This window comes from Bombina bombina, chromosome 2 (genome assembly GCF_027579735.1).
Source record: "Bombina bombina isolate aBomBom1 chromosome 2, aBomBom1.pri, whole genome shotgun sequence".
Lineage (NCBI taxonomy): Eukaryota > Metazoa > Chordata > Amphibia > Anura > Bombinatoridae > Bombina > Bombina bombina.
In genome coordinates, this window is record NC_069500.1 from 838,975,517 (window position 1) to 838,997,897 (window position 22,381).

The following is a 22,381-nucleotide window of genomic DNA, read 5'->3' on the forward strand; positions in this document are numbered from 1 at the left end:
TGTTATGCAGGTAGTTAAAGTACTATAATTATTAAAGAGTGTGTTGTTGATTTCATTTCATGTTTAATGAAGTTACATGATCCAAAAATGGAGCTGACCAGAGTCTTAAAACAAACTACAATATTACTCCAACGCCCAAGCCCACGAATTAAGAGGACTTAATTTATTAGCTCTGTGAAAGAATAAGGCAAACTTAAAATGATTTTCTTCACATTCCCCCATATAGCACCAAAGCCTTGTATTCTCATCTAACGATGTCATCTTGCACTAGTGAGTGAGCTGCAATGAGAGGACTCAAACCTTCTGCTAGCAAAGACTTCCGCACAAGCCTTCTCCAAACTGAATAAAGAAAGGGAAAGGTGGGATTCACCCCTGATCTACATTCTCACTAGTAACATTTATAAAGTCAGAGTGCTCAGCCTAATGTATAATATATAAAACCATTTTAAACATGGAGGTGACACTCTCCAGACTTCCAAAAGCATGGTTTTACCCTGATGTTTTAAAGTGCTGTAAAAAGGGGTGAATCAAACGTCACAATAAAACACTTTCATTTTATGGGGTTTGATTATATGATAGAGAGATAGGATAGATAATATAGATAGATACACATAAATACATACAGTATATACACATCAGGTCTCCCAAATGTCCCTATTTGAGAGGGACAGTCTATGATTCTGAGCTCTGTCCTGCTGTTCTTCTGAGACAGCCACGTGTCCCTATATGCAGAATTTCCCTTAGCACCACCCACAGAACACCAAGTCACACCCACTTATCACCCAGCCACACCCACAATCCCTCCCCACTAACCACCCATCATCTCACCCCTCCCAACACAGCTAAACCCACAAAATAGTGCCCCCATCAACCTCACTAGTCCCTAAAAACCAGCCACAAATGTTAGGATTTATGTTACATATCTATCCCTGACTGTCTCTCTATCCCTGCCTCTGCGTGTGTTTATCTCTCCTTGTCTATGACTATACCTGCCTCAACATGCTGCCATCTAAGAAAACATCAGGTAAGAGAGTAAGCTTATATTATTTTTAACTTTATAAACATACAGAAAAATATACAAAAAAAAAAAAAAAAAAAAAAAAGACAAAAGACAAAATAAACACTTTATTTGAGCAGTACATGCATTTTTTTTATAAAGCTACAAAGCAAATGATTGTACACATCTTCATGAAAACTGGCATGGTGATTTATCTCATGGGCAGAACATTTGAGCTTAGGTTGGATAATCACAATGCTAAAGCTGTATTTGTAACGGCATTTTAATGGTGCCTGAGCAGATAAGTGCTTAAATGCTGAATTATAAAAAGGTAAAGAAGATATTATTCTGCAACACCTTTAAATACTTCTAGCTATTTATTTGAATAGATGTGAAACCAGATAAGTCAAGGTATTTTTTCTAAAGAAATGCAATCGCACAGATTATACAAAATGACCAATTTACAAATTTCTTATTTTGTCTAAACCCATTTCTAAGCAAACCAAAATAATTTGAAAATGTGTAATATTTCTGTACATACTGTCAGCATTGCTTCCGGCAAGAAGCAGTAGATGGCCAATGACTGATACAAGTGGCATCATACTGGAACTATACATGATCTTTCAGCTTCTGATCCCGAATCTCAGTGCAGTCGGAAAAGGAGGGACTATTGCGGGAGTAGAGTCTAGAATAAATAAATAGAAAAATATGAATAGTTTGCCTCATTATTAGCACACAATACTGAATGTATAATTATTAAAAAGGGAAAGTAACGTCAAAGTAATTGTAAACATTAACGTTTAATTTACAATATTAGTAATCTTAAAGTAAAAGATGGGGACTTTAATTCATGAAATTGCTCTATCCCTAATGGATACTATATTTCTTAGTTCAGTGATGATTCATGCTGTAACCAATCGTATCGCGCCCCCTTTTGCCACTGGCTTTGGGCGCCAAAGGGAGAGCAAAACTATTGGCTACAGCCTGAATGGTCACTGAATTTAAAAAAAAAAAAAGAGTATCCGTTACGTGCGGAGGAATGTCGGATTGTATAAACACATGAAAGTGGAATTATTTTTAAAAAATTAAGCGTTTACCAAGACTTTCATAAAGTAAAGTCCCCATCGTTTACTTTAAGATTACTAAAATTGTTAATAAAAACTTTAAAGTTTACAACAACATAACTCAGAAAGAGCATGCAATTTTAAACAACTTTCCCATTTACTTTATTATCTAATTTGCTTTATTATCTTGAATTTGGTGAAAAGCATCTAGATAAGCTCAGGAGCAATGCATTTCTAGGAACCAGCTGCTGATTGGTGGACATAACTACATCCTGTCATTGGCTCACCCAATGTGTTTATCTAGTTCCCAGTAGTGCATTGCTGCTTTTTCAACAAAAGGATACTAAGGGCAAGATTTATCAATTTGCAAAAATGACAGGATTCACATGTTGTGAACTTCACCACATTTGAAAGCAATTTGTAGGGCACCATTTGTCTCTTACACCTAAATGCTATATAAAAATATAATATAATATATATATATATATATATATATATATATTTATATATATATTTATTTATTTATTTATTAGGGATGCACCGAAATGAAAATTCTGGACTGAAACCGATACCGAAAATTCAGGATGCCCCTGGCCGAAAACCGAAACAAAACCGAAATTGTTTTTTTCTTTTTTAACTACAGTGTGTGTGTGTGTAGCTGAGAGAGTTTGTAGGCGGGAAAGCTCCAACAAATGGACGTGGTCACTTGTACCATAGGGCGTGATCTGCAGTGAAACTGGAGCTCTATAAAGGAGAGCGTGGTTATAGCCAGACAACAATACGAGGTGGACATGTGATTTGTTTTTGGGTGTAGTTATCCGTGCGATGAGCGTGGCTGCACCCGATCGTCTCTCATCGTATCTCCGCCTAGTTCCTGGTTCGGGTCTCACACTGACCCATCAGATTATATGTCCGGAGCCCCAAATGGAGTCTGCCTGTCACCTATCACCAGGACCACCGGACTAAGCTACAACCTTACGTGCAAGGTGGTTATAGAAAGTTACTGTGCTTTTTGTATACACTGTCTGGTGGGTGCTAATTTGTACCAACTGTGTGCGAGCTTGGGGCTTATGCATATAAAGTGTGCACGCATATTTGCCTCAGGCGAATAGAATGTCTACGCACAAGAGGCTGATGTATGAGCACTGTATATAAGGCTTAAAGATATTCACTGTGTGCGCTTAGGGCTGTGTCTGATAATATCAAGTGTTTATAAACATGTTACTTATCCTCTTTTGATTAATGTATTCACTATTCAGAACTTTGGTTTCCTTCTCTGCTGGTTTCAAATATCATCATGTAATGGTACTTATGTGTGTGCTCTGTGTACCATGCCAGTGCTGTGCTGCTCACCTTATGTTAAGGATAGACATGTAACTCAATAGAACAGGGGAGGGCTGTACATTTTTAGCCATTTTGGTCCTCTTTGGGCCAAAATTGGAATTGCACATTTTCGGCGGCCCAAATTTTGGTGCATCACTAGTATTATTCTTTATTTAGTTCTGTGTAACAGAATCAGATTTAACCGTTTTTGTTTTGTTACCAATTATCAAAATAAAGTATAGTCCTAGAAAACTATTATTATATGCAAAACAGTAAGTCAAGTAATGAACTCAAACAGCAGCTCTAGGCTGGCATCAAATTTGAAATATGCTACACAATAATTTTACCGAAAATAAAAGGCAAAAAAAACGAAAACCGAAATAACAAAAAATTTCATTTTCGGCCAAAACTTTCTGCGGCCGAAATTTCGGTGCATCCCTAATATATATATATATATATATATATATATATATATATATATATATATATATATATATATATATATATACACACACACACACACATTTATACATATAAATACATACATACATATACACACATTTCTGTGGTTAAACACAGTACAGGAAGCAAAAAGTATGAGATGTTATATATGCTGCTGTAATCAAACCTGTGACTCATCTCTTGCTGGCATTATTAGTTAACTGTGTAGAAATAACATTCCAACACATTACAAGCTCCAGTCAGTACATATTAAAATCACTCTCCCTAGGTATTTACAACTGCACCTGGCATTTTATTATTGCTTACAGAACACGCACATGTTCATAAAAAAAGACGAAATTTACAAATGATGGACTTCTGTCTTCTTTCAACCTTATGTTACTATGAGCAAAATTTAGCATGACTGCAGGTGGGCAGGTTTGCACATAGAGAAACTGTTCGCTTACAATCGCCAGAGCTCTCTTGTGCAATGCCGCCCCCTGCTCTGGTGTCAGGGTGCCAGGAATCAGACTTAGACGAGAAGTGCAAAAATAATCACACCTTTATTAATAGCGAAAAAATAATACAAATTCCTCAAGTCAAATAACAAGCCAGGAGTCAAAACCAAAGCAGGTAGTCAGACGAGCCGAGTCAGGAGCCAAAACGAGTAGTCAGACGAGATAGAATCAGGAACAAAGAGAACAGCAGAGTCAGGAACAAGCCAGGGATCAGGAACCAGGAGGGACATCAGACAGCCAGGTAATACACAGGAACTGGAACTCACAAACAGGTCTGAGACAACGCATACCGAACAGAGGCCCTTTAAATAATAAGTGATGACATCACAATTCTGAGACTGCAACCTCACATGGATGATGTACACCAGTCTGGTCATATAAGGGTGTGCAGGAAATGAGCAGCATCACACACTATGCACCAGAGTCAGCAAGAGCGGTGAGTAAAATGGCTGCCAGCAGCACATGGCAAACAAAGCAGGGAAAAAACCCTGACATCTGGCGCAACCAATTACACTAGAGCAGGGCATGTCAATAACAGGGTTATTTATATATATATATATATATATATATATATATATATATATACACACACACACCTCTGAGGTGGTGGAGAAGCAATAGAAGCAGTTTCTGCTTCTTAAAGGGACAGTCTAGTATAAATTAAACTTTCATTATTCGGATAGGACTTTTAATTTTAATCAACTTACCAATTTACTTTTATCATCAAATTTGCTTTTTTCTCTTGGTATTGTTAGTTTAAACTAAACATAGGTAGGCTCATATGCTAATCTCTAAGCCTTTCAGGGCTGCCTCTTATCACATGCTTTTTAAAGGGACACTCAATCAAAATTAAACTTTTATCATTCAGATAGAGCATGCCATTTTAAACAACTTTCCAATTTACTTCCATTAACAAAATGTGCACAGTCTTTTTATATTTAAACTTTTTGAGTCTCCAGCTCCTACTGAGCATGTGCAAGAATAAGTGTGTATGCATTTGCTAATGGCTGATGGCTGTCACATGGTACGTGTATGCATTTGTGATTGGCTGATGGCTGTCACATGGTACAGGGGGAGTGGAAAAAGACATAACTTTTAAAATTGTCAGAAAAAATCTACTACTCATTTGAAGCGTGCTATTGCATTGTCTTGTTATCTTGCATTTGTTGATTATGCAAATCTACTGAGTTGACTGGTCCTTTAAATCTCTTTTCAGCACAAAGAGACAGAAAGTACACGTGGGCCATATAGATAACACTGTGTTCAGGCACAGGGGGTTATTTAAGATTTAGCACAACACAATGCTAAATTTAAGACAATAGATAATAAACAGTCACAGTCATGTGATCAGGGGGCTGGAAGAAGGTTCCTAAATACAAGGTAATCACAAAGGTAAAAAGTACATTAATATAACTGTGTTGGTTATGAAAAACTGGGGAATGGGTAATAAAGGGATTAGCTATCTTTTAAAACAATAACAATTCTATGGTAGACTGTCCCTTTAAATCTGCGGCTATATTCTTGCTCATGCAACTCTGCATAACCTCAAAATCTGTGAATGCAGATTAATTAATTCAAACCATGTACATAATAATTCACACCATGAACTATGTTATTAATAGGAATAAGACATTATATATATGAACTTTATCTTAAAGGGACAGTCTTCTCCAGAATTATTATTGTTTAAAAAGATAGTTACTTTCTTTATTAACAATTCCCCATTTTTGCATTATCAACACAGTTATATTAATATACTTACCTCTGCAGATTGACAGACGTGCATTTTAGCAAATCCATGCCCTCTCATAAGTATCTCCACGGGTGTGAGCACAATGTTATTTATATAGCACACATGAACTAACAACCTCTAGCTGTGAAAAACTGTCAAATGCTTTGAGATAAGAGGCAGCCTTCACGGGCTTATAAATTAGCATATGAACCTACCTTGGTTTAGCTTTCAACTAAAAATACAAAGAGAACAAAGCAAATTTAATGATAAAAGAAAATTGGAAAGTTGTTTAAAATTGCATGCCCTATCTGTACCATGTAACTTTAATTTTGAATAGACTGTCCCTTTAACTTTCACTTTTAGGTTTAATATCCCTTTAATCCCCACTTTTTTTCTATGAATGAGCATCCAAAATTTGAACACTACATCTTCTGCATAAAATATCCTAATTTGTATAAAGCAGCAGCAGTTCTGGAGCCTGATTCAATTAATTTCTTTAATCCTCTTATATATTTTTGTCCACTTATATACACAACTAAAACAGACTATCAAAAAATGCAGAACTATTAGTCAGCCCAAACTGGAGTTAACACCAGTGCATCTCCGTTTTGAATAGAAGCATTTTTCCAACACAGGTTCAAGTCCCTAAATCTGGAATTCCAAAAAACAAACTTATTCTGAAACCCAAACTTAAATTTAAACAAAATATATATATATAAAAAATTACCATTTTCCCTCCCTGTAAGTCACAATCTTCTGCCAAGGTCCCATCCCCAATCTAAACTGTCCAGTTTTAAGGATGAAAATATTCAGAAAATCCAAAACTTTTCCAGTCCCAAGCAGTTTGGATAAATTATTTTCTACCTGTACTTGTATTAGCAAAAATGCTTGTAGCTAAATGGTTGTGCCTTGCATTCCATTGGCAATGACTCACTTTGCATGGCAGATGTAGCATATTTAGATATGCTCTGCCTGCAAATTAAAATCTATCACTAGAAACAGTGTGATAGCTTTCACTAGAATAATAAAAGTTGTATATATAGAGATTAAATGTACTGATGTGCATTTCAGTTTTGACAGGAATGTCCCTTAAAATAAGGTACACATCTCCGATTGAAAACCCCATACAAGGGAAAGTACAGATCTTAAAACAATTCTATATAAACGGATTTCTTGTGTATATACAGACATTAGCATCACCTCTGACCTTCTGTAGCCCAGCTGTCAGACCTCTCACACCGAGGAGATAAGTCCAGCAGACCGGATACATGAGCTACTGATTGTACAGCACAGAGGTCACAGTAGCAAAGAGGAGAAAAAAGCAAAGGCCAGGCTTGGAAGATGTTAAACATGGCATGTAATCTGTAGGAGAGACTTAGGGTGAAATAGCTTGAAAAGGGAGGGGAAATGGGATATTGGGCGCAGAGTGAAAAAGAAAAAATGATGGCAGCAATTCGTTTGAAGAGACTGAATAATTATGAATCTGATGACAAATTCCAAATATTCATAATTAGGTAGGAGATACCTTAGCTTTCAAAATGATATAATAATGCTTATAACATGAGAAGAAAATCAAAATGTGCTGTGAAATGTTTAGAGAGAGAAAGTGAGAAATAAAGAGAGAGAGAGAGAGAGAGAGAGAGAAGAAAAAGAAAGAGAGACAAAGAAAGAGAGAGAGACAAAGAAAGAAAGAAACTTCTTGTAATTTAAACCACAAAATTGAGAGTTTGAGAACGAGAAGTGCACACAGCAGACTTCAAAAGGCCAAGCCTGCCACGTATCTGTCCACAATTGGCCTTAGCACAGTAAATATTATAAGCAACTTCAAAACAATGGAGATTATGTTAACAAAATGACAAGTCCAAATTGGTACCTCCAAATAAGGGAAGTGTGGGAAGAACTTCGCTATTTAAAAACAAATGAAGCAAGCAAGGTGTTAATGCATTCTATAAAACATTTTAGCAAACTTACATACTCTAATTTATTGCAAAGCTGCAGAGAAATCACTTCCTTTTAAAGGAACAGAAAGAAAAAAAAACTTACTCTTTTTCAATTAACTGCCCCATCTAATTTCCTTTGTTTAATGAGACAATGCTTACAAAACAATACAAGTAGACCAGTCACTCAAAGGCTTGTATGCCCCTTAAAGTGCATGAAAGGTTGCTAACAGACATATTCTATGAGATGTGCGGTAGGCAGCTATTCTCATACAGTCAGGAATAAGGATGATGATGTAAGCAAGAAATACATGCTCTGCCTTTTAGCTAAATTCTGCTGCACACAAAACTGAATAAAATGACAGAGGTAAAGCCAGAATAAAAGGTGACAGCAGATAGAAACATATCATGGTGGAAGATTAGAACTAGAAAGAAGATCTAATTGGTTAATAATCCTATATTAAAGTTTAGGATAACAAATGTTACACCTGCTACTAGGGATATCACCTCAGCCATGTTTTCCTGGACACTTATTAGTTACACATGCTGCAGGGTAAGCAGGGAGAAACATGTATTGTGATGTCCAGAGGCATAATACATTTTCCACCCTGCAGCATGTGTAAGTAATAAGTGTCCAGGAAAACATGGCTGAGGTGGCATCCCTACCTGCCACCCTTCAAACCTGAATTATGACCTCTTGTTTTGACATTTTGGGATTAAATAGAACTTTTCATATATTTTAGGGCTGGGCTCAGCAAACCCATGCAACAGACCGCATGTGGTGCCTTAAAAACTGGAACTTAAGCCATAGACATCTGATTAAATGTTTGTAGGGGGAGATTAAATAAATAAAATTGGCTAAAACATTAACATCAGGTGTTTTATTTATGTGCTGCAAATCATTCGAAAAATGGTGGCTTATTGTCATCAAAAAACCCAAATGTGTTCTTATACTTAGAGATAAAAAAACAAGATTCCAGAGGGGGGCCTACTGGACACCCCTATCACCCTGCCGCCCCTCTGGTTACTCATACCAGGAGTGTGGATCTGCAGCCCCAAAATTACGTCAATCAATAATCCATGCCACCTGTTTATTTTTAGTGGCCTAATGCATCTTGTCTAGCCCACATCTGGGAACTGAAACTGCCAACATTCTGCAGCGAGTAGGGATTTTTTCCCATCGTTTTTGCTCCATTGACTTCTATGGGGAAATAAGTTATTGTGCGCGCAATATTCTAAATTTGTTTTTTCACGCACATCGGGTTGACACACGAGCGAAAAGGGTTTACTTTCAAATTGTAATATAAGAGCTACCTGACACGCACAAAAGCTAACTTCTAGCGGAGTTAGTGCGGGAGTGATAAATACAGCTCCACTTGTAATCTGTCCCCCTTAGCAGGGTCATTTACATTTTTTTCTTCTCTGTAGCCCCTACCTTTGACAATTGGATTGACCCCCTAATTGTTTAGAAATAAACAATACAGGCGTACCTCAGAGATTTTGCAGGTTCAGTGCCAGACCATCACAATAAAGTGAATATAGCAATAAAGTGAGTCACACTATTTATTTTTTTGGTTTGCTGGTGCATATATTAGTCATTCTTACACTATACCGTAGTTTATAAAGTGTGCAATAGCATTATGTAAAAATAAAAAAAATAAAAGTACAAACACTAATTATAAAATACTTTATTGCTAAAAAAACATAATTTATGCTTACCTGATAAATTTATTTCTCTTGTGGTGTATCCAGTCCATGGATCATCCATTACTTGTGGGATATCCTAACAGGAAGTTGCAAGAGGATCACCCACAGCAGAGCTGTTATATAGCTCCTCCCCTAACTGCCATATCCAGTCATTCGACCGAAAACAAGCAGAGAAAGGAGAAACCATAGGGTGCAGTGGTGACTGTAGTTTAAATTTAAAAATTACCTGCCTTAAAATGACAGGGCGGGCCGTGGACTGGATACACCACAAGAGAAATAAATTTATCAGGTAAGCATAAATTATGTTTTCTCTTGTAAGGTGTATCCAGTCCACGGATCATCCATTACTTGTGGGATACCAATACCAAAGCTAAAGTACACGGATGAAGGGAGGGACAAGGCAGGTACTTAAACGGAAGGTACCACTGCCTGTAAAACCTCTCTCCCAAAAATAGCCTCCGAAGAAGCAAAAGTATAAAATTTCTAGAATTTTGAAAAAGTATGAAGCGAAGACCAAGTCGCCGCCTTGCAAATCTGTTCAACAGAAGACTAATTTTTAAAGGCCCAAGTGGAAGCCACAGCTCTAGTAGAATGAGCTATAATCCTTTCAGGAGGCTGCTGGCCAGCAGTCTCATAGGCTAAGCGGATTATGCTTCTTAGCCAAAAAGAAAGAGAGGTGGCCGAAGCCTTTTGACCTCTCCTCTGTCCAGAGTAGACAACAAAGCAGATGTTTGACGAAAATCTTTAGTAGCTTGTAAGTAAAACTTTAAAGCACGAACCACGTCCAGATTGTGTAATAGACGCTCCTTCTTTGAAGAAGGATTAGGAGACAAGGATGGAACAACAATCTCTTGATTGATATTCTTGTTAGATACCACCTTAGGTAAAAACCCAGGTTTGGTACGCAGGACTACCTTATCCGTATGGAAGATCAGATAAGGAGAATCACATTGTAAGGCAGCTAACTCGGAGACTCTACGAGCCGAGGAAATAGCTACCAAAAAAAAGAACTTTCCAAGATAAAAGTTTGATATCTATGGAATGAAGAGGTTCAAACGGAACTCCTTGAAGAACCTTAAGAACCAAAATTTAAGCTCCATGGCTGAGCCACAGGTTTAAACACAGGCTTGATTCTAACTAAAGCCTGACAAAATGCCTGAACGTCTGGAACATCTGCCAGACGCTTGTGCAAAAGAATAGACAGTGCAGAAATCTGTCCCTTTAAGTAACTAGCTGACAATCCTTTTTCCAAACCTTCTTGGAGAAAGGATAATATCCTGGGAATCCTGACCTTACTCCATGAGTAACACTTGGATTCACACCAATAAAGATATTTACGCCATATCTTATGGTAAATTTTCCTGGTGACAGGCTTTCATGCTTGTATTAAGGTATCAATTCGGAGAAGCCACGCTTTGATAAAATCAAGCGTTCAATCTCCAGGCAGTCAGTCTCAGAGAAATTAGATTTGGATCGTTCAAAGGACCTTGTAGTAGAAGGTCTTGTCTTAACGGCAGAGTCCAAGGTGGAACAGATGACATGTCCACTAGATCTGCATACCAGGTCCTGCGTGGCCACGCAGGCGCTATCAAAATCACTGATGCTCTCTCCTGCTTGATCTTGGCAATCAGTCGAGGGAGCAGAGGAAACGGTGGAAACACATAGGCCAGGTTGAAAGACCAAGGCGCTGCTAGAGTATCTATCAGCGTCGCCTCGGGATCCCTGGACCTGGATCCGTAACAAGGAAGCTTGGCGTTCTGGCGAGACGCCATGAGATCCAGTTCTGGTTTGCCCCAACGATGAATCAATTGAGCAAACACCTCCGGATGGAGTTCCCACTCCCCTGGATGAAAAGTCTGACGACTTAGAAAATCCGCCTCCCAGTTCTCTAGACCTGGGATATGGATAGCTGATAGGTGGCAAGAGTGAATCTCTGCCCAGCTAATTATCTTTGAGACTTCCAACATCGCTAGGGAACTCCTTGTTCCCCCTTGATGGTTGATGTAAGCCACAGTCGTGATGTTGTCCGACTGAAATCTGATGAACCTCAGAGTTGCTAACTGAGGCCAAGCCTGAAGAGCATTGACTATCGCTCTCAGTTCCAGAATATTTATTGGAAGGAGTGTCTCCTCCTGAGTCCACGATCCCTGAGCCTTCAGGGAGTTCCAGACTGCACCCCAACCTAGAAGGCTGACATCTGTCGTTACAATTGTCCAATCTGGCCTGCAAAAGGTCATACCTTTGGACAGATGGACCCGAGATAGCCACCAGAGAAGAGAATCCCTGGTCTCTTGATCCAGATTTAGCAGAGGGGACAAATCTGTGTAATCCCCATTCCACTGACTGAGCATGCATAGTTGCAGCAGTCTGAGATGTAGGCGTGCAAACGGCACTATGTCCATTGCCGCTACCATTAAGCCGATTACTTCCATGCACTGAGCCACCGAAGGGCGCGGAATGGAATGAAGAACATGGCAGGAATTTAGACGCTTTGATAACCTGGACTCCGTCAGGTAAATTTTCATTTCCACAGAATCTATCAGAGTCCCTAGGAAGGAATCTCTTGTGAGTGGGGATAGAGAACTCTTTTCCTCGTTCACTTTCCACCCATGCGACCTCAGAAATGCCAGTACTATGTATGTATGTATGTATGTAAGTATGAGACTTCGCAATTTGGAAGTTTGATGCCTGTATCAGGATGTCGTCTAAATAAGGGGCCACTGCTATGCCCCGCGGTCTTAGGACCGCCAGAAGCGACCCAAGAATCTTCGTAAAAATTCTTGGGGCTGTAGCTAATCCAAAGGGAAGAGCTACAAACTGGTAATGCCTGTCTAGAAAGGCAAACCTGAGAAACCGATGATGATCTTTGTGTATCGGAATGTGAAGATAAGCATCTTTTAAATCCACTGTAGTCATATATTGACCCTCCTGGATCATAGGTAGGATGGTACGAATAGTTTCCATCTTGAATGATGGAACTCTGAGGAATTTGTTTAAGATCTTTAGATCCAAAATTGGTCTGAAGGTTCCCTCTTTTTTGGGAACCACAAACAGATTTGAGTAAAATCCCTGTCCCTGTTCCTCCTTTGGAACTGGATGGATCACTCCCATAACTAGGAGGTCTTGTACACAATGTAAGAATGCCTCTCTCTTTATCTGGTTTGCAGATAATTGTGAAAGGTGAAATCTCCCTTTTGGGGGGGAAGCTTTGAAGTCCAGAAGATATCCCTGAGATATAATTTCCAACGCCCATGGATCCTGGACATCTCTTGCCCACGCCTGGGCGAAGAGTGAAAGTCTGCCCCCTACTAGATCCGTTACCGGATAGGGGGCTGTTCCTTCATGCTGTCTTAGAGGCAGCAGCAGGCTTTTTGGCCTGCTTACCTTTGTTCCAGGTCTGGTTAGGTCTCCAGACCGTCTTGGACTGAGCAAAAGTTCCCTCTTGTTTTGCATTAGAGGAAGTTGATGCCGCACCTGCCTTGAAGTTTCGAAAGGCACGAAAATTAGACTGTTTGGCCCTTGATTTGGACCTGTCCTGAGGAAGGGCATGACCTTTTCCTCCAGTGATATCAGCAATAATCTCCTTCAAAACAGGCCCGAATAGGGTCTGCCCCTTGAAGGGAATGTTAAGCAGCTTAGATTTTGAAGTAACGTCAGCTGACCATGATTTAAGCCATAGCGCTCTGCGCGCCTGGATAGCAAAACCAGAATTCTTAGCTGTTAGTTTAGTCAAATGAACAATGGCATCAGAAACAAAAGAATTGGCTAGCTTAAGTGCTCTAAGCTTGTCAAGTATGTCATCCAATGGAGTCGCTACCTGTAAAGCCTCTTCCAGAGACTCAAACAAGAACGCCGCAGCAGCAGTGACAGGAGCAATGCATGCCAGGGGCTGTAGGATAAAACCTTGTTGAATAAACATTTTCTTAAGGTAACCCTCTAACTTTTTATCCATTGGATCTAAAAAAGCACAACTGTCCTCGACAGGGATAGTAGTACGCTTTGCTAGAGTAGAAACTGCTCCCTCCACCTTAGGGACTGTTTGCCATAAGTCCCGTGTGGTGGCGTCTATTGGAAACATTTTTCTAAAAATAGGAGGGGGAGAGAACGGCACACCTGGTCTATCCCATTCCTTATTAATAATTTCTGTAAACCTTTTAGGTATTGGAAAAACATCAGTACACACCGGCGCTGCATAGTATTTATCCAGTCTACACAATTTCTCTGGCACTGCAATTGTATCACAGTCATTCAGAGCAGCTAAAACCTCCCTGAGCAATACGCGGTGGTGTTCAAGCTTAAATTTAAATGTAGAAATATCAGAATCAGGTTGCATCATCTTCCCTGAGTCAGAAACATCACCCATAGACTGAAGCTCTCCTTCCTCAGCTTCTGCATATTGTGAGGCCGTATCAGACATGGTTCTTAAAGCGTCAGTATGCTCTGTATTTCGTCTAACCCCAGAGCTATCTCGCTTTCCTCTAAATTCAGGTAGTCTGGCTAATACCGCTGACAGTGTATTATCCATGACTGCTGCCATGTCTTGTAAAGTAAACGCTATGGGCGCCCTAGATGTACTTGGCGCCATTTGAGCGTGAGTCCCTTGAGCGTGAGTCAAAGGATCTGACACATGGGGAGAGTTAGTTGGCATAACTTCCCCCTCGTCAGATTCCTCTGGTGATAAATTTTTTAAAGACAGAATATGATCTTTATTGCTTAAAGTGAAATCAGTACATTTGGTACACATTCTAAGATGGGGTTCCACCATGGATTTTAAAGATAATGAACAAGGAGTTTCCTCTATGTCAGACATGTTTGTACAGACTAGCAATGAGACTAGCAAGCTTGGAAAACACTTTAAATCAAGTTAACAAGCAAATATAAAAATGGTACTGTGCCTTTAAGAGAAACAAATTTTGTCAGAATTTGAAAAACAGTGAAAAAAGGCAGTAAATCAAACTAAATTTTTACAGTGTATGTAATAAGCTAACAGAGCATTGCACCCACTTGCAAATGGATGATTAACCCCTTAGTTCAAAAAACGGATCAAAAAAACGATAGACGTTTTTTTAACAGTCACAACAAACTGCCACAGCTCTGCTGTGGCCCTACCTTCCCCAATAAACGACTTTGGAAAGCCTTTGAGCTCTTTAGAGATGTCCTATAGCATTCAGGGGACTCCTGAGGGAAGCTGGATGTCTCAGTCTGTAATTTTAACTGCGCAAAAAAGCGCTAAATTAGGCCCCTCCCACTCATGCTACAACAGTGGAAAGCCCCAGGAAACTGTTTCTAGGCAAAATTTAAGCCAGCCATGTGGAAAAACTAGGCCCCCATAAAGTTTTATCACCAAAAACATATATAAAAACGCTTAAACATGCCAGCAAACGTTTTATATTGCAATTTTATAAGAGTATTACCTCTGAGAGTAAGCATGATACCAGTCGCTATTAAATCACTGTATCCAGGCTTACCTTACATCAATCCGGTATCAGCAGCATTTTCTAGCATTTAAATCTCTACAAAAAATTGTAACTGCACATACCTCATAGCAGGATAACCTGCACGCCATTCTCCCGCTGAAGTTACCCCTCTTCTCAGACATATGTGAGAACAGCAATGGATCTTAGTTACAACCTGCTAAGATCATAGAAAACGCAGGCAGATTCTTATTCTATTTACTGCCTGGGATAAAATAGTACAACTCCGGTACCATTTAAAAATAACAAACTTTTGATTGAAGAAAAAAAAACTAACTATATTTCACCACTCTCTCTTACTACCTCCATGCTTGTTGAGAGTTGCAAGAGAATGACTGAGTATGGCAGTTAGGGGAGGAGCTATATAACAGCTCTGCTGTTGGTGATCCTCTTGCAACTTCCTGTTGGGAATGAGAATATCCCACAAGTAATGGATGATCCGTGGACTGGATACACCTTACAAGAGAAAATGCTAACCATCCTCTGAGCCTTCAGTGAGTAATAATCTTTTTGCTAGTGGTGAGTGTATATATAAGTGAGTATATATGTGTATTCATGTGTTTATATATGTATCTATGTTGGAAAAATGGCACCAATAGACTTGCTCAACACAGAGTTGCACAAACCTTCAATATGTAAGAAGAGCAATAACTGAAGTACAATAAAATGAGGTATGGATGGATAGTTTACTATATAATGATTAAAAAAAAATTCCCCTGGACCTTAAAGGGATAGGAAAATCAAAATTAAACGTGCATGATTCTGATAGAGCATGTCATTTTAAGACACTTTTAAATTCACTTCTATTTTCAAATGTGCTTCGTTCTCTTAGTATCCCTTGTTAAAAAATGAATACGCACATATCCTACACTAGTGGGAGCTGCTGCTGATTGGTGCCTGCATACATTTGTCTCTTGTGATTGGTTAAATAGATATTTTCAGCTTCCTGTCAGTAGTGCAATGCTGTCCCTTCAGCAAAGGATAACAAGAGAATGAAGAAAATTTGATAATAGAATTAAATTGGAAAGCTGTTTAAAATTGTATGTTCTATCTGAATCGTAAAAGAAAATTTTAGGGTTTACTATCCCTTTAAAGCCTCTTCTAGGCTTCACGGGAGTTCTTCCTCTGAGGCTAAAGCACCAGGCATCTAGCAGCCCCTCCTATTACTGGTACAATTAAAGGGAAATCATAAAAGTAATGTTTATAGTTAAAACTGTGAAGGATGCAGATATTGTTTTCTATTATTACAGTTACAAGGCAAAACACAAAAGCTGATTAAAAAATACAACAACAAGCACATTGTATAAGTGATACCTTTATTGCCTAACCAAAAAAAGGGATTTTTTTGCAAGTTTTCAAAGCACCATGGCTCTATCATCAGGTATGTATGTCTGTAAGTCATGTTTGTTTCACTTACAGACAAGCATACCTGATAATGGAGCCATGGTGCTTTGAAAGCTTGCAAAAAAAAACAAACTTTCATTTTTCGTTAGGCAATAAAGGTATCACTTGGGTAGCAATTTTAAACAACTTTCCAATTTACTTCCATTAACAAAATGTGCACATTTTTATATTTACACTTTTTGAGTTACCACCTCCAGCTGAGCATGTGCAAGAACTCACAGAATATACATACAGTATATGCATTTGTGATTGGCTGATGGCTGTCACATGATACAGGAGGAATGAAAATAGACATAACTTTGAAATTTGTCAGAAAAAAAAAAAACTACTACTCATGTGAAGTTCAGACTAAGTGCTATTGCATTGTCTTGTTATCATGCATTTATTGATTATGCAAATATACTGTATTTACTGGTCTTTTAACTGGCTAACACAGTACAAAGAAAACAATCATTCAAAAAATTGATTAGTAAGGGTGTATTCTGAAGATTGAATCTCTTTGTTGAAAGCTTGAAAGCTAAATCTAGGTAGGCTCATAAATTGATTTCTAATCCTTTGAAAGCCGCCTCTTATCTCAGTTAATTGTATTAGTTTTTTATAACTATGCGGTGCTAATACGAATTGATTTTTGTAAAAGATCCTCACTCTATAGATCTGGATCATTTAAAGGAATCAATCTGGCTATGAAAATATGTGAAGGACAAAAGCTGCTGCTTACTTCCACATTCGGATCCTCGCGAAGGATCCAAATGTAAATCCCTAATTGTGCTCACTCCTGTGGAGTTATTTATGAGTCAGCCCTAACTGGCTGAAATCCAAGTTCGTTTAAAAAACATAATTTATGTAAGAACTTACCTGATAAATTCATTTCTTTCATATTAGCAAGAGTCCATGAGCTAGTGACGTATGGGATATACATTCCTACCAGGAGGGGCAAAGTTTCCCAAACCTCAAAATGCCTATAAATACACCCCTCACCACACCCACAATTCAGTTTAACGAATAGTCAAGAAGTGGGGTGATAAAAAAGTGCGAAAGCATATAAAATAAGGAATTGGAATAATTGTGCTTTATACAAAATCATAACCACCACAAAAAAGGGCGGGCCTCATGGACTCTTGCTAATATGAAAGAAATGAATTTATCAGGTAAGTTCTTACATAAATTATGTTTTCTTTCATGTAATTAGCAAGAGTCCATGAGCTAGTGACGTATGGGATAATGACTACCCAAGATGTGGATCTTTCCACACAAGAGTCACTAGAGAGGGAGGGATAAAATAAAGACAGCCAATTCCTGCTGAAAAAAATCCACACCCAAAATAAAGTTCAACGAAAAACATAAGCAGAAGATTCAAATTGAAACCGCTGCCTGAAGTACTTTTCTACCAAAAACTGCTTCAGAAGAAGAAAATACATCAAAATGGTAGAATTTAGTAAAAGTATGCAAAGAGGACCAAGTTGCTGCTTTGCAGATCTGGTCAACCGAAGCTTCATTCCTAAACGCCCAGGAAGTAGAAACTGACCTAGTAGAATGAGCTGTAATTCTCTGAGGCGGAGTTTTACCCGACTCAACATAGGCAAGATGAATTAAAGATTTCAACCAAGATGCCAAAGAAATGGCAGAAGCTTTCTGGCCTTTTCTAGAACCGGAAAAGATAACAAATAGACTAGAAGTCTTACGAAAAGATTTCGTAGCTTCAACATAATATTTCAAAGCTCTAACAACATCCAAAGAATGCAACGATTTCTCCTTAGAATTCTTAGGATTAGGACATAATGAAGGAACCACAATTTCTCTACTAATGTTGTTGGAATTCACAACTTTAGGTAAAAATTCAAAAGAAGTTCGCAACACCGCCTTATCCTGATGAAAAATCAGAAAAGGAGACTCACAAGAAAGAGCAGATAATTCAGAAACTCTTCTGGCAGAAGAGATGGCCAAAAGGAACAAAACTTTCCAAGAAAGTAAATTAATGTCCAATGAATGCATAGGTTCAAACGGAGGAGCTTGAAGAGCTCCCAGAACCAAATTCAAACTCCAAGGAGGAGAAATTGACTTAATGACAGGTTTTATACGAACCAAAGCTTGTACAAAACAATGAATATCAGGAAGAATAGCAATCTTTCTGTGAAAAAGAACAGAAAGAGCAGAGATTTGTCCTTTCAAAGAACTTGCGGACAAACCCTTATCTAAACCATCCTGAAGGAACTGTAAAATTCTCGGTATTCTAAAAGAATGCCAGGAAAAATGATGAGAAAGACACCAAGAAATATAAGTCTTCCAGACTCTATAATATATCTCTCGAGATACAGATTTACGAGCCTGTAACATAGTATTAATCACAGAGTCAGAGAAACCTCTTTGACCAAGAATCAAGCGTTCAATCTCCATACCTTTAAATTTAAGGATTTCAGATCCTGATGGAAAAAAGGACCTTGTGACAGAAGGTCTGGTCTTAACGGAAGAGTCCACGGTTGGCAAGAGGCCATCCGGACAAGATCCGCATACCAAAACCTGTGAGGCCATGCCGGAGCTACCAGCAGAACAAACGAGCATTCCTTCAGAATCTTGGAGATTACTCTTGGAAGAAGAACTAGAGGCGGAAAGATATAGGCAGGATGATACTTCCAAGGAAGTGATAATGCATCCACTGCCTCCGCCTGAGGATCCCGGGATCTGGACAGATACCTGGGAAGTTTCTTGTTTAGATGGGACGCCATCAGATCTATTTCTGGAAGTTCCCACATTTGAACAATCTGAAGAAATACCTCTGGGTGAAGAGACCATTCGCCCGGATGCAACGTTTGGAGACTGAGATAATCCGCTTCCCAATTGTCTACACCTGGGATATGAACCGCAGAGATTAGACAGGAGCTGGATTCCGCCCAAACCAAAATTCGAGATACTTCTTTCATAGCCAGAGGACTGTGAGTCCCTCCTTGATGATTGATGTATGCCACAGTTGTGACATTGTCTGTCTGAAAACAAATGAACGATTCTCTCTTCAGAAGAGGCCAAAACTGAAGAGCTCTGAAAATTGCACGGAGTTCCAAAATATTGATCGGTAATCTCACCTCCTGACATTCCCAAACTCCTTGTGCCGTCAGAGATCCCCACACAGCTCCCCAACCTGTGAGACTTGCATCTGTTGAAATTACAGTCCAGGTCGGAAGCACAAAAGAAGCCCCCTGAATTAAACGATGGTGATCTGTCCACCATGTTAGAGAGTGTCGAACCATCGGTTTTAAAGATATTAATTGAGATATCTTCGTGTAATCCTTGCACCATTGCTTCAGCATACAGAGCTGAAGAGGTCGCATGTGAAAACGAGCAAAGGGGATCGCGTCCGATGCAGCAGTCATAAGACCTAGAATTTCCATGCATAAGGCTACCGAAGGGAATGATTGTGACTGAAGGTTTCGACAAGCTGTAATCAACTTTAGACGTCTCTTGTCTGTTAAAGACAGAGTCATGGACACTGAATCCATCTGGAAACCCAGAAAGGTTACCCTTGTCTGAGGAATCAAAGAACTTTTTGGTAAATTGATCCTCCAACCATGATCTTGAAGAAACAACACAAGTCGATTCGTATGAGATTCTGCTAAATGTAAAGACTGAGCAAGTACCAAGATATCGTCCAAATAAGGAAATACCACAATACCCTGTTCTCTGATTACAGACAGCAGGGCACCGAGAACCTTTGTAAAAATTCTTGGAGCTGTAGCTAGGCCAAACGGCAGAGCCACAAACTGGTAACGCTTGTCCAGAAACGAGAATCTCAGGAACTGATAATGATCTGGATGAATCGGAATATGCAGATATGCATCCTGTAAATCTATTGTGGACATATAATTCCCTTGCTGAACAAAAGGTAAGATAGTCCTTACAGTTACCATCTTGAACGTTGGTATCCTTACATAACGATTCAATATTTTTAGATCCAGAACTGGTCTGAAAGAATTCTCCTTCTTTGGTACAATGAAGAGATTTGAATAAAACCCCATCCCCTGTTCCGGAACTGGAACTGGCATAATTACTCCAGTCAACTCTAGATCTGAAACACATTTCAGAAATGCTTGAGCTTTTACTGGATTTACTGGGACACGGGAAAGAAAAAATCTCTTTGCAGGAGGTCTCAACTTGAAACCAATTCTGTACCCTTCTGAAACAATGCTCTGAATCCAAAGATTGTGAACAGAATTGATCCAAATTTCCTTGAAAAAACGTAACCTGCCCCCTACCAGCTGAGCTGGAATGAGGGCCGCACCTTCATGTGGACTTAGAAGCAGGCTTTGCCTTTCTAGCTGGCTTGGATTTATTCCAGACTGGAGATGGTCTCCAAACTGAAACTGCTCCTGAGGATGAAGGATCAGGCTTTTGTTCTTTGTTGAAACGAAAGGAACGAAAACGATTATTAGCCCTGTTTTTACCTTTAGATTTTTTATCCTGTGGTAAAAAAGTTCCTTTCCCACCAGTAACAGTTGAAATAATGGAATCCAACTGAGAACCAAATAATTTGTTACCCTGGAAAGAAATGGAAAGTAAAGTTGATTTAGAAGCCATATCAGCATTCCAAGTTTTAAGCCATAAAGCTCTTCTAGCTAAAATAGCTAGAGACATAAACCTGACATCAACTCTGATAATATCAAAAATGGCATCACAGATAAAATTATTAGCATGTTGAAGAAGAATAATAATATCATGAGAATCACGATGTGTTACTTGTTGCGCTAAAGTTTCCAACCAAAAAGTTGAAGCTGCAGCAACATCAGCCAAAGATATAGCAGGTCTAAGAAGATTACCTGAACACAGATAAGCTTTTCTTAGAAAGGACTCAATTTTCCTATCTAGAGGATCCTTAAACGAAGTACCATCTGACGTAGGAATAGTAGTACGTTTAGCAAGGGTAGAAAAAGCCCCATCAACTTTAGGGATCTTGTCCCAAAATTCTAATCTGTCAGACGGCACAGGATATAATTGCTTAAAACGTTTAGAAGGAGTAAATGAATTACCCAAATTATCCCATTCTTTGGAAATTACTGCAGAAATAGCATTAGGAACAGGAAAAACTTCTGGAATAACCACAGGAGCTTTAAATACCTTATCTAAACGTTTAGAATTAGTATCAAGAGGACCAGAATCCTCTATTTCTAAAGCAATTAGTACTTCTTTAAGTAAAGAACGAATAAATTCCATTTTAAATAAATATGAAGATTTATCAGCATCAACCTCTGAGACAGAATCCTCTGAACCAGAGGAATCATCAGAATCAGAATGATGATGTTCAGTTAAAAATTCATCTGTAGGGAGAGAAGTTTTAAAAGATTTTTTACGTTTACTAGAAGGAGAAATAACAGACATAGCCTTCTTTATGGATTCAGAAACAAAATCTCTTATATTATCAGGAACATTCTGCACCTTAGATGTTGAAGGAACTGCAACAGGCAATGGTACTTTACTAAAGGAAATATTATCTGCTTTAACAAGTTTGTCATGACAATCAATACAAACAACAGCTGGAGGAATAGCTACCAAAAGTTTACAGCAGATACACTTAGCTTTGGTAGATTCAGCACTTGACAGCGATTTTCCTGTAGTATCTTCTGACTCAGATGCAACGTGAGACATCTTGCAATATGTAAGAGAAAAAACAACATATATATAAAGCAAAATTGATCAAATTCCTTAAATGACAGTTTCAGGAATGGGAAAAAATGCCAAAGAACAAGCTTCTAGCAACCAGAAGCAATAAAAAATGAGACTTAAATAATGTGGAGACAA

General features: G+C 38.7%; 1 protein-coding gene across 7 annotated transcripts in view; it reads right to left on the reverse strand.

Moving 5' to 3' along the window:
- Positions 1 to 22,381, reverse strand: part of PTPRS (protein tyrosine phosphatase receptor type S) — a 408,837-nt gene that overhangs the window by 251,476 nt on the left and 134,980 nt on the right. For all 7 annotated transcript variants that reach the window (XM_053703177.1, XM_053703180.1, XM_053703178.1 and 4 more), the window contains exon 4: positions 1,539 to 1,682. In XM_053703177.1, coding sequence (XP_053559152.1) covers positions 1,539 to 1,614 — 76 coding nt within the window. In that variant the 5' untranslated portion in view covers positions 1,615 to 1,682. The remainder of the gene's footprint in view (positions 1 to 1,538; positions 1,683 to 22,381) is intronic.